Source organism: Hyperoodon ampullatus (genome assembly GCF_949752795.1).
Source record: "Hyperoodon ampullatus genome assembly, chromosome: 8".
NCBI classification, from domain to species: Eukaryota; Metazoa; Chordata; class Mammalia; order Artiodactyla; family Ziphiidae; genus Hyperoodon; species Hyperoodon ampullatus.
In genome coordinates this window covers 14,985,932-15,000,006 of record NC_136921.1, presented here as the reverse complement: position 1 = coordinate 15,000,006, position 14,075 = coordinate 14,985,932, and the positions used below count along the sequence as shown (strand labels likewise).

General features: G+C 41.9%; 1 protein-coding gene across 1 annotated transcript in view; it reads right to left on the bottom strand.

Annotated features, from left to right (window-relative positions):
- Positions 1-14,075, bottom strand: part of WDFY1 (WD repeat and FYVE domain containing 1) — a 44,709-nt gene that overhangs the window by 23,775 nt on the left and 6,859 nt on the right. Inside the window, exon 2 of the mRNA XM_079710060.1 lies at positions 4,175-4,242. Within this exon, the coding sequence (XP_079566186.1) occupies positions 4,175-4,242 (68 nt within the window). The remainder of the gene's footprint in view (positions 1-4,174; positions 4,243-14,075) is intronic.

Genomic DNA, 14,075 nt, shown 5'->3' with positions numbered 1-14,075 from the left:
TCCATGAAGTTTCATCTGATTGAAACTCCTACCTGTTTCTGGCAAGGTCTGGGGTCCAGTGCTTAGAGCAGGTGATCTGCTACCCAAATTCCACAGGTCATCCTGCCCCTCCCACTTCCCCATCACAGGTGAAACAGCACCTGGCATCTGTGGAAAGAACAGTTCCCAGCACCACAATTCCCTTTCCGTGGCATGTGAGCAAGCTGGGAAAGCCACTTTGGGATTACTTGGTTTTTTTTTCCCAATGATGAGAAAAATGTTCCGTTTTGCGATGACTCATACAACCCGTTTGTGGTAACGAGTTGTGAGGGGTAGATATGTTTCTTTGTCCATAGCATGTCATGTGACTAGGACAGCCCCGACTCTTCCCATGTATGCACCCCTCTTCCAGCTTCTACATAGTCTTCTTCCAGAAAGCATGGGCCAGAGAATGAGTTTCACAAGGGAGAAACTCTAAATCATCTCCTCTGCTAAAAATCAGAATTAAAGTGATTTAGAAAATGGAACATTTGGAAAAAGAAATGTTTGGGTTCACTTCAGCCTTAAGAATTTTAATTGACTGTGGAATGAAATGCATGCTAGGAAATAAACAAACTTGAGTTTATTTTGAAATAAAACTTCTTAAAAAAAGTAAAAGAGAAAAATCTTATAAATGAAGTTACGATTTGAAAGCAGTTTAAAGTTCTCTAACTACAATGGCTGATATTCTCCACCAAAGGAAGAAAATAAACTACAATACTGAATTGTACTCAAAGGCAGAAACATAGTTAGCTGTATGATCAGACTATTTCAGTTGCATTCAAAAAACTATCTTGTTGAAATGTAGAGACCAAAACTGTCTACACACAAAACAGTTAGAACTGACTACAAGTTTGTACACCCTTATCCACCATATTGATGTTTGAAACTACAAAGAACGATCATGTTTAAGAATTATAACCACAAAGATATATGTATCTTCATACAAAGTGCTTTTTAATAAACACACATAAAATTATCTTTGAGAAATCAAATCTCTTTGATGATTTTAAAGATTCACTGTCATCATTTTTGCTTGCTTTTCAGTTGGTACTAAATCTTAATGCTTTAGTTTTAAGCTTCTTTTCAATTCTTTTTATGCCCAATCCTATAACTAACTGTACATAGACATGTTAAAATCTTTTGCGTAAAAATTACAATGTGCTGAGTAATTTTATAAGACTAGAGAATTCTAACATATTTAAAAAAAAAGCCTCGCTAGTTTGCTTTGTATCTAAAAATGTCCTGGCTTTTTTCCTAGAAGGGAAGCTTCTACTGAGATAAACTATACTTTTTTTTTTTTAATGTGAATGTTCACATAGTTTTATAAACAAGCAAAACACAAATCATCTTTCAAATCAGTGACCTTTTAAAAAGGCACCATTGCAGTCCAAAATCATATGCTTAAAACTTTAGTTTTGTAAACAAAGGGTTTTCTGGAATATAGTCAGGCTCTTTCATTTATGTATTCCTATGGCTGCTTTCACATGACCATGGCAGAGTTGAGAAGTTGCCACAGAGACTGTTTAGCCCATAAAGCGTAGTATTTATGGCCCCTTGCAGAAAAAGTTTGTGGACCTACCCCATATCGCGGTGAGCAGCACAGTTTTGGAGTCAGATGGGCATGAACTGCAATTCCAACCTCTGGCCTCAGTTTCCTTGTCTACTAAATGGTGAAAATATCATCTACCTTATATAGCTGTTGTGATGATTTCATAAAATAGCACCAAAAAACAAAAATGCATGAGGCACATAGTAGATACAGAAACTAAGAGTTACATCTTTCTTCAGCTAAAGCAGATTCTGAAAGTTATTTTTGTTATGTGAGGTAATGTTCTGAATCATAATTGGTCCACGTACAGCAACATTCTAAGGTTTGCTTACTGATCACCTCTGTTAGGTCACAGGAAACAAACTGGTGGATGACCACTAAAATGTCCTCAACTGGGTAATCTGCAGACAGTTTTTAAAACCAACATGGCACTTTTCTTCTCATACTTCAAATTTAATTTTAAAATAAAACAGACAAGCAGTTATTTCTCAAAATTCATTCATTCTGTTTTCTTCTGGCAGTGTTCTTGAAATTTCATCAGTAGACATTGTTCCAGATGGAGGTGATAAAGAGGCATCTGGAAGCAACAGGCTGCATACGTGTAGATACAAACATGAAGGTGTCAGTCACCCACAGCAGAGATGTGTTTTTACTAGTCTTTCCAGCCACAGCGCTGGAAGCTACTTCTGGAGGGTACAGTTAGGCCAAGATAGCAAGGGATGGCAACAGAGAAAGCAAAGCCACGTGCCCAAGACCCAAAAGCCAAGGAAGAGTGTTCACTGCTACTGCTAGGTTCTGGTGCCCTGGGGGAGAAATCAATTACAAAGTGAACTAAATATCTGGGGGAAATACAAGCCAAGGAGTCACTGAACTAAACACTGGACAAAAATCTATCTCAGTCTCTCTCTGTTCTTAAGAGCATGAACTCCAAGGTTGAGATCTCAGGAGATTGAGCTGTGGCCAGATTATGAAGTGCGGGGTAATGGAGAGGAGGGAGGGATAACAGCAAGAGCATTAGCAGGACTGTCCACAAAGACGGCAAAACACCCCCCAGCACAGGTAGCAGGTCCCCAGGCTGTTGGATCTATCACTGGGTCACTGGAAGTAAGGAGTTATCTGTCTAAGAGAAGCCTTTTATTTTTCAATTGGGTAAAGGATAGGCTCAGAGGCCCAGAGTACCCCGCCTACCTCTACCCTGCTCCCTCAAAATCCCAAAGTAAATGTATCAAACGGCCTCCATAAGCACATTCACAAGACATCAGCCGCTTCCTATTTCACACTGAGTAACCAAGGTGACAAATCCACAGACACACACGGACACAGGACGGGAGGTACTACTGCCTGGCACAGTAAATCATGATTAGGGTTTCAGGTAGTCTTAACACACTGCATATGGTAAAGTTTTATGGTTCCTTTTATAATAGTTAGCTTTATACCAGTATTCCAAAAAGCCCACTTCATTTTCATTGAATGGTTATCAAGATAGAAAAGATAACCAGCCTGCCCAAGCTGTCAGTAGAAGGCAGAACAAATGAAAATCCTGATAAACTACTAATTTGTGGAAATGCTTATAGGATCTAAACCCTGCATGTACCCTGCGATAAATGTGCAAATGAGAAAGTGCTAGCCAAGAACGGAGGTGCTTGGGAGGATGACTCAAGCTGATATAAGGAATTTGCTGAATAACTGGCAGCTCCGTGTTTGTAAGAAACTCCACAGCCCCTGGAATAACTCTTAAGGGAGCTATGAACAGTGTCCACAGAGTCTGGAACTAGCAAACACTCTTCTTTGGAGAACTTCGTAACAGTCGTCACTAGCAAACCGTCAAGCCTGCTCCAGAGCCTTTTGTCTTTTCCTAGGGGATCCTCTGATTATTGAAACCTTAACTGAGGAAAAGCCCTCATTAAGGACCAAAACCACCAGGAAATAAGCAGCTATGGATGCCTTCCGTGTGGCCACTGGGGGTGGCAGGACTCAACCCCAGCTTGGACCTGGGTGGTATCCAGGCGCTTTTTTCAAGAAAGGATGGAGAAGTGGGAAAGAAGGATACAAAGCTGCTTAGATCTGCAGGAAGGGCTGAATTTAAATGTAATTTTATGTCACTACATCTCAGGGCTGTTCTAAAATCTCAATGCAAAAGCTTTATCATCAAGGTTTATTTTTAGAACATATTTGACTACTGAGAAAAATCTCCATGTAGAATGCATTGTGCCTTGGATCAAATCTCTCAACAGTACCCAGAGTTTATGAAAAAGTTGGGCAAAAGGCCAGTTAAGAAGGCAGAGTGTTCAGAGCCCTGTTTTAGTGTCAATATCAGCTATTACTAAGAAGAAAGTTACTACTAATACAAGTTGGCAAAAGGAAGACAAAGGAAAATGGAGGAGGTGGGAGGCTTTCCTCTTCCTTTTATTTTCTCCAGTTCTGTTCAAGTCCACTTCAGTTAAGCCGGTAGACCCAGCTTCATTCGCAAGAGAAAGGGAGTCTTCCTGTGGTTTAACACAGCCTATCAGAGGTATCAGGCAACTAAGAAGCTCATTTCGAAATCTAGCGGCATTTTTTTAATCAGGAATTTTGAAATTTAAATCCTCAAAGACAGCTACTCACAGGCCATTGTGTGGTAAATGCTGGGCCAGTACTGACCGCTGTCTCTTTTCAGCCATACTCGGATAGTTCTGTGGAGAAAAGCAAAGAAAAAAACGAGTAGTCTTTAGTAATTTTACCTTCTTTTCCGCTCCAGGCAAACTTTTTATTTTATTTTCAATATTGTTTCCCATTGACCTTATAACATTAATAACTGGAAAAATTAGACAAATACACACACAGAGTATTATGGTATACTTTATACTAGTATATATGTGTGTATATACACACACACATATTATAGAGTTACCTACAGTATGTCCATACATGGTGAGTTATGCAGTAACTAGGAGTCAGGATTCTAAATAACTTTAATAATATGGAAAATATTCATCATATAATGATATACAAAGAAAGCTGAGAACTATTAACTACTTTTCTTGGCAACAAACTGCAAACTTGGTCGCCTGGCTGTCTCAGCCAAATGAGAGTCGTAGACGTAAATGGAAAGAAAATGTTTCTGGAGAACTGGGAGAGACGTGAGTACAAAGAAGAGCCCACGCCACCGCTCGTTCACAGATAATTCCCAGTCGTCTCGGCCCCGGGAGGAAATCCTTCCACACCCGTCTCTGAGCCTCTCCTTTCACCAGAACGCACACTGAGAGATGAGGAAATCCTGGACACAGGCAGGAAAATGACACATGACCAAAACAGCCAAGGTTTAATATTTTGGCTTAGCACCTCAGAAGAACACTATGGAATATTTCTCCAGCACTCATGGAACCTCCAGGAAGCTCTGGGCCTCTTCCTCTTCAGAGGAGGACACTCACTGCCTTTTCCGGCACAGCTGTGCTCTGCCTTCGCCATGACTCCTGTCTCAGTGTCCCTTATTGTCAGCTCTGTCACACTCTAACAGCAACACAGATTCTGGCCCACAGCCAGCACGGAATTAATGGTTGCAACCTTGAACTAAAATACAGTAAGGCTAAATGTTGACACTATGTTTCCATTCTGCTTGAAGTTCAAGACAAGTAAGACAGGTCTATGAGGATAAAAAGCAGAATGGTGGTTGCTTCTGGGGATGAGGACAGAATGCAGTGAAGGGATGTGAGGGAACCTTCTAGGGCCATGGTAAGGCTCTGGGGAGTAGGTGACGTGGGTGTACGCATCTTTCAGAACCTGTCCAACTGTACTTAAGATCTTACAGATTACTGTAAGTGATTAGAGCTAAATAAAAGAAAATAAAGACTAGATGTTAACTTTCATTCATCCAAATAAATAAGATGACCCAGCAGCACAGTGGGAATCATGCTATTTTAAATGTGAACTGGCCATATAGGCCGTAGTGTAGGAACAGCCATTTGTAAAACATGACCCATCTTCCAGCCACTGCTAACTGGTCACGATGGAACCTTTGGCCAAGTTGAATCCCTCAGAATGTTTCTCTACATCCCACCTCTGATCACAACTGGCCAGACCAGAAATGGGATCAGTCAGTTCCTTCCCTGGGAAATCAGAAACCAGGAGAGACAGAAATAGATCAGTATGTCTCCAGTCATTGAAATGACTGTTTCTGGTCACACATTTCGCAATTTGGACTGGAGAATTTTGTACGTTAATAAAAGGGAAAGAATGAAGCCGGCCGAAGAGGAGAAGCAGTAGCAAGCTGGAGACAGTCCAGGTGGAGAGTCCCCCATGCCAGCTGCTCCTGAGGCCGCTATTTCCCTAGACTTGGGTTCCGTGAGGCAGATGTCCCAGCATCATCACCATAAACACCCTCAGCGGCTTAAGCGAATCTGAGTAATCTTTGCTATTTGCAATCAAACAGGTACTCATACACTGTGTCTGCCTGGGACACCATGAAGACTCTCAGACACTGTCTCTTCGTTCAAGCACCATTAAACAAGATCCTACGTGACAAAGTTCACAAGGCAAGGCAATCAGGCAGACTCCTTCAGGAGTACCTATATTGTGATAGGAAGTTCTAGAAAGCTCAAGTTCACATCCAAAATTAAAAGGGAAAGAGAGAGAAAGATCAGACTAAAGCATCTGTGAACAGACTTATACTTTTTACTGTTTGTAGTTCGACATCTTAAACCAAAATTTGACACTCTTTGAGGTAACATTTTAAACCACTGTTATTATTTGTGGGTTCTTGGTTACTGTTCATGATTATTTAGTTTTCTTTTTTCACAAACCTCAGAGGTTAAGACTTTTTCATGGAACAGATCTTTCTAGTTTGAAACCATTTAAATGAAGCTATGAAAAATACTTAATGGGGATTTCCCTGGTGGCACACTGGTTAAGACTCCGCCTGCTAATGCAGGTGACACAGGTGCAAGCCCTGGCCCAGGAAGATCCCACATGCCGCGGAGCAACTAAGCCCGTAAGCCACAACTACTGAGCCCATGTGCCGCAACTACTGAAGCCTGCACGCCTAGAGCCCATGCTCCACAACAAGAGAAGCCACTGCAATGAGAAGCCTGTGCACCGCAACGAACAGTAGCCCCCGTTCGCCGCAACTAGAGAAAGCCTGCGTGCAGCAACTAAGACCCAACAACGAAGATCCAATGCAGCCATAAATAAATAAATAAATTTATTTAAAAACAAATACTGCTTATTTCTTTAGGTATGATAATGGTGTTGCAGGTTTTTGCTTGTTTTTTTAAGAAGTAAGCAGTAATGCCTACCTGCAACACTGGCCCTTTTCTCTGTTCTCAGCATGCCCCCCACCGTCCAGCCCTCATCACTCATGCCTCAGTGCAGCCTCCTCTCAGGTTACGTGGTGGGCTCATCCCTCTGGTCCACCTCGGGCATGTCGGCTACTGGCTACATCTCCCAAGGAACCATGCATCCCACTGCCCCTGTGTTCAGAGCCAACCAACTGTTGTCTCAAATCAGGGGTTCAACTGACATAATTATGATTCCCAGACCCAGACCCTACATCCCAGCAAGCTGTCAACCTCAGAGGCCTCAAATATGCTGAGCTCAGGTTATGTCCTAATCCCTCCTCCCTCACCACTCCACCAAGGACTTTTCTCTCTAGGCAGTAGTTCATCTGGGCAGCACCCGCAGGATGGGTACCATTTCAGCACGATCTCCCTCACTTAAATTAATCAATAGAAGCTTATAATGATGATCCTTAGGCCTGAACTACTAACACAATATTACATTCTGTTGACTATATTTTATGTTACTTATGTTACTTAGTACAGAATGTTTATGGATATATTTCATTACTTATGTTCAACATAGGGGATGAAACAGGAGTTATAAGAAGTTAAAGGCCAACTCACCTCTAAGCATTAAATCTGTTCAAGGATTCTACTCCACTTGCAAAGACAGGACAGCAAAGGCCAAGGCACTTGAAGATGAGAGCACCGTACAGCGCCTTCATTCACTCAAAGGGATGTCTGTTTTTTTAAGGGTCTAAAGACCAGAATGCTGATGTAGTCTAAAAGCCCCCAGATCAACCCCAAAAGTTGTGGGTCATGAATGCACTGGTAGCTCAATGGAGGCCTCAGTGGCACATGCTTTTCCCTGTGTCCTCTTGAAAGAAGAGTGATTTCAGACAGCACAGAAGTCACTGTGAGCTGGAAACCTTAAAGGTTGTCTCTTCCATCCAATCATCTAACCTGGAAAAGTCAAATTTTAACTTCATGCAGCTTAGTCCAAGGTCAAAATGGGACCTACCTAGACCCCAGCATCTTTGAAACACAGTATTATTTCCTTTGGAGGACAAACATAAGTTACTACCATTTGGTCTGCACCCAGCTGACACACTGGGAAACTGGCAAGACAAATGATCTCTTGGGGTGTTTCATTTGGAAATTATTTATCACATCCAGGCTGAGAGAAGACCATCCTTGCTTGGGAATCAGGTTCCAAATCAAGCAGCTGACCTTGATAGTTGGCTTTACCTCTGTACTTACACTTTCTATCTGGAATTCCCTTCCTTCTCTTTTCAAGCCAAACTCTTTCCCTTACTTAGGGGACACATTAAAATCTCCCACTTCTGAGATAAAAATCAAAACGATATTAAATTTAACTCCTAGTACTCCGGCACTCTCAAGAAACTATGATATTAAACAAAGGTGTATAATTTCTACTAAGTAATATAGAAATTTGTTCTGTACTGTAGTCAGAACATGCCTCATTGGTTTAAAAAAATGGTTATAAAAACGGGCTTAAGTTGGGCTGCTTATTTAAAAAAATCAACAAATTCCACAGACTAAAAAAATTTACTATGCAGAAAACTGGAAACAAAATCTACTAGTCACAAAGAGTTTAGTAACATTTTACAGGAGCAAACTATTAAAAACTCTAGGATGATATTAATGAACGATATAATCACCAAAGTGTCAGGATCAGATGGCTTTATTTTTCCAAAAACCACAATCTTGTCTGCCTAGATGAAGGTCTAAGTCCCTCTCTGACTGAAGTAAAACAGCTTAACTTTTCCTTCACTATTTTGACAACCTACACCCACTCACCTAAACTCATTTTATCTTTTGCCTGCTGCTTATTCTACCCATTTTTCTAGTAGAGGGGTCTTGTTTGATGTTCCAAGACTGCGTCAATCTGGAAAAAAAGTCTTTCCTTAAAACCAGAACCTTAGAAACATGTTCATCTTTGCCAAGATCTATTTTTAAGTTCTTTTAAAAACAATAGTCTGATATTTTTCCAAAAGGTACTTAGAAAGGAAATGTGTCATTTCTTTCAGAGCCTACACTACTATAAGTGCTTCTCAATCTTCCCCATGCTCCTGCTGTCCCTGTGGAGGGCTGCACCATCAGTCTTCTTTGCCCTCCTAGTTTGAGAAGCATGAACTCATGTAGGGCTGCAGCGTTTTCCATGGAGACATGAGAGGAAGTCTCTCTGTAAGACTATAGCCCCACTGTATGCGCATCAAACCATCATCTTATTTGCCTCGTTGTTCAGCACGGTGGATCATCATCTATTCATTTTCTAAATAAATGAAATGCCAAAGTTGGATTGTATTTCTTTATTTTAAATATTTCAGACTGAAATGTGTTTAAAATGTATTGCCGGGCAGGGCTAAGCAAAGGAACAGCTGAAAACAATAATAACACGCCGTTTCTAGGGCTCTCATGATTTTCTGTCAGCACTCACTGCACACTAGAGCTAATCCTTTGGCAAGAATTGTGCTCCAGGGCTTCCCTGGTGGCGCAGTGGTTGAGAGCCCGCCTGCCGGTGCGGGGGACACGGGTTTGTGCCCAGGTCCGGGAAGATCCCACGTGCCGCGGAGCGGCTGGGCCCGTGAGCCATGGCCGCTGAGCCTGCGCGTCCGGAGCCTGTGCTGCACAACGGGAGAGGCCACAACAGTGAGAGGCCCGTGTACCGCAAAAAAAAAAAAAAAAAAAGAATTTTGCTCCGTAGAGTGAGAAGCACGTTTCCTGCCTAATCATAAAGATAACAATAATAACAATGATGATGATGATGACGACAACAATAAACTGATTTAGGAATTCCAGGCTCGGCAACTGATCCTGAAGAAATTTTTTAATAGATAAAAAAAGGAACTACATATTTTAAAAAGTTCATATGAACATTATTCAAAGGAATAAAGTTAGGGGAACATGTTAAATAATGAAATGGATTAATGACACATGAATTTAATTGCCTATATAGTCATTAAAATTAGTTATGAAGACCATAGAACCATGAAAAAATGTTTATAATATATTAAGGTTTTTTTTTTTTTAAGCTTAATATAAGATGATAGAAGTAAATTCCATGACTAGGCTGAGTCAGGCTGGGCAGGGAGGATAAGGCGGCTGATGAAGGGGAGAAAGAAGGAGAGGAGGGAACACGCCCCGGGGCAGACAAGGACTCTGGTTCCTGGGGGGGGAGGGGCGTTCCCAGAGAAAAGATGTGGAACAGCTGAGAAGCAGGGAAACAGCAGGGCCACCAACAATTAAACACCTCCTCATAAGCCCTGAGGCACATAAGGACTTATCTTGCCTGATTTTCAAGGGTACCTCTCTCAAATTCTAAATGTAAAAACCGTCCACTCCCTGGGAGTGAGCCCGTTAAATCATTACCACTGAGAGCAAGTGAGGCTGAGTAGTAAAGCAGGGGTCAGACTGAAGCTCTGGCGAGGCTGCAGGCACTAGAATCAGAGGCAGTTTCAAATAGGGCTCGACCACTTTCCTTTTTTCAGTGCGGCAGAGTCTAGGAGGCCCTGTGCCCCCATGGAGTCTTTCAGGGGATCCGCTGCACCCATGGAGGTCAGCGCAGAGGAGTGAGGAGGGCCTGGACACGAGGGCTACAGGTGCCGGGTGGACGGGGCCTTGAGAGCATCAGTTACGCCCCGGGAGCAGTGAGCTGGGGCAGAATGGGCAGAGCTGGGCAAAGAAGTCCAGTGCAGAAAGGCAGGAAAGAGAAGACACCAAAAGGCACAGGACTCGATGGCCTGAAAGATACAAGGCAAGAAACCGCACCTCTTCACAAACGTGTCCCCGCTTAACTTCTCAAAGTTCCCAGAGAAGAGCTCCAGTGGCACAGACGCTACCTCCTGCCTTCTACATATGCACTGGGAATCTAGAAAAGCTGTGGTCTGTCGAGAACATGATGCCACACCCTCAAGGCAAAGATGACAGCCAAGACCTCCTTTGGTTTTTTTTTGTTTGTTTTTTTTTTGCGGTACGCGGGCCTCTCACTGCTGTGGCCTCTCCCGTCGCGGAGCACAGGCTCCGGACGCGCAGGCTCAGCGGCCATGGCTCACGGGCCCAGCCGCTCCACGGCATGTGGGATCCTCCCAGACCGGGGCACGAACCCGTGTCCCCTGCATCGGCAGGCGGACTCCCAACCACTGCGCCACCAGGGAAGCCCAAGACCTCCATTTTATACTTAGGGAGGCAGAAGTCAGGAGGGAGAAAGTCCTAAAACAAAACAAACCAACAGCAGCCCTGGATCAGATTTTCAAACTCTGTCTACTTATTCTGCCAGAAGGTGATGAAAATTCACATTTCAAAACAATACCAAAGTAAATAATTCAAAGCAAAGAAGCTTTATATGGTAATTAATTAATATATAGAACAATTTTTAAAGGGCATTCAGAAAACTCTACATTTTATCCCCCAAAGCAGTAACTCCTAAACAATAAGCAAACATGAAGCATTAAATTCCCTTTTTCTCCAAATAAATGCAGAAGGTGGAAAAGTCCAGGTCTAATTCCAAAATTCTCACTTAGCTCAAAAAAATCCTGACTTCTGTGCTCAATATGTACAATCATTCTAACAAAATCTCTCACTACCTCAAGATCCAACTACAGTATACAATTCAATATGTAAGTGCTTGAGGTAGCAAGTTGCAAAAATGGGCCCAATGCTTTACCCCTCCCTGCATCCATGCCCTTTACAATGTGACTCTGTAGCTCTTCCCATCAAGAGGTGGAAGCTACTTCTCTGATCTTGAAAATGGGCTGCCTTGTCACTTGCTTTGGCCAGAAGAACATGGTTGTAGCAATGCAGTGCCAGCTCTGAGTAAAGAGACCCTCTTTTGGAAGCCTACCATGGTTACATGAACAAGAGGGGCTAGCCTGCTGGAGGATGAGAGATCGCACAGAAGAGAGCCCCACTGTGCCAGGTGAAGCCATCCTCCACAGGGCTGCGGCTAGCAAGCCACGTGAAAGAGACGGACTAAGATGAGCAGGGCCAACACGTGTATAAGTGAGCCTGGCTGTGACCAGATGGACTGTCTAGGTGACCTATAGGCTCATGATCAATGATAACACTTGTTGTTTTAAGCCACTGAATTTTCGGTTGGTTTGTGACATAGCAATAGCTAACTGATACAATGCTATCTGTCCCAAGCAGTATATCTTTAAGAATAGTTAGGAATCTGACCTTAAAACTGGAAATAAAAACAGCATTTGGCATTGACCAAGTGTCAAGAATTTCAAAGTACTTAGTAAACACATAAGTCCACTTTAACTTTTAACTGAGCTCTAGGATCCTCACTTTGCTCAGATGCTAATTTGATTCCCAAGAAACTGAAGACATTACTGTAAAAGCATAAATGAAGTCATTACTCTTAATTAAATATTATTCAATATTTTCATCCTGTCTATCAAGGATAATAATTCCGTATGTTCTTTTACCTTACTACAGTAGATACATAAAAAGCAGACTAAAAACCAAAGGTTTGATTAAGAAAGAAGTACTTATTCCTGGGAGATTAATCTGTGATCTGCTCAAAGACATTCCTGATGAGGAGCAGAGAGGCCCCTTTTATTTCTTCTAGTCCCTTTGTTTGACTCTTTCAAGAGAGCTGATTGAAAGCAAGTTAAAAATATACTTTAGGAAATCACCAAGTCTATAAAGCCTCATCTGCTTAAGCTACAACATACTAGAGCAAAGACAGACTCAAAGCATGATTTTTCTTCTAAAAAGCGCTGGCTCTCAAAACAGGAGGCATCTCATGTAAGTCATGATTAACACCATTTTCAAACCTGTAACTCCATGAGAACATACATTTGGTTCAATACATGTTATTTTCTGGTATGATTACCTTGAAAATCATGCCCACACTTTGATAAACAGATTCAAATAGCACACAAGTGTTTCTGTAAAATCACAAGGCCAAGTTCCACCTCGCCCGACACATCAGCATTTCTAAAACCAGCTCTTTTTTTTTTTTTTTTTTTTTTGGTGAGTATAACTTTTAGTTTTTAGCATCTTTATTGGAGTATAATTGCTTTACAATGGTGTGTTACTTTCTGCTTCATAACAAAGCGAATCAGCTATACATACACATATATCCCCATATCTCCTCCCTCTTGCCTCTCCCTCCCACCCTCCCTACCCCGCCCCTCTAGGTGCTCACAAAGCACCGAGCTGATCTCCCTGTGCTATGCAGCTGCTTCCCACTATCTATTTTACGTTTGGTAGTGTATATATGTCAATGCCACTCTCTCACTTCGTCCCAGCTTACCCTTCCCCCTCCCCGTGTCCTCAAGTCCATTCTCTATGTCTGTGTCTATTCCTGTCCTGGCCCTAGGTTCTTCAGAACCATTTTTTTTTTAGGTTTCATATATATGTGTTAGCATACGGTATTTGTTTTTCTCTTTCTGACTTACTTCACTCTGTATGACAGACTCTAGGTCCATCCACCTCACTACAAATAACTCAATTTCGTTTCTTTTTATGGCTGAGTAATATTCCATTGTATATATGTGTCACATCTTTTTTATTCATTCATCTGTCGATGGACACTTAGGTTGCTTCCATGTCCTGGCTATTGTAAATAGTACTGCAATGAACATTGTGGTACATGACTCTTTTTGAATTATGGTTTTCTCAGGGTATATGCCCAGTAGTGGGATTGCTGGGTCGTATGGTAGTTCTATTTTTAGTTTTTTAAGGAACCTACATACTGTTCTCCATAGTGGCTGTATCAATTTACATTCCCACCAACAGTGCAAGAGGGTTCCCTTTTCTCCACACCCTCTCCAGCATTTATGGTTTGTAGATTTTTTGATGATTAAAACCAGCTCTTTTAAAAAAGTTCTCAGGGGACTTCCCTGGTGGTCCAGTGGGTAAGACTCCACACTCCCAGTGCAGGGGGCCCAGGTTCGCGATCCCTGTTCGGGGAACTAGGTCCCACATGCATGCCGCAACTAAAGATCCCATGTGCTGCAACTAAGACCCGGCACAGCCTAAATAAATAATTATTTTTTAAAACTTAAAAAAAAAAAGTTCTCAAAAAAACACCCTAATCATCCCAAAATAGCTAAATTAAAGCAATTTAACCATCTTTAAGTTGTAAACTGATATACAGGGGTTATTCAACAAAATGATTTAAAAGAGTACAGAGTATAGCATATGCTACAAATTAATTAAGCCTCAGGCCTGATTTCTTTTAAACTCTGAACAAATAGTAAGTTTGGGGAAATCTGATT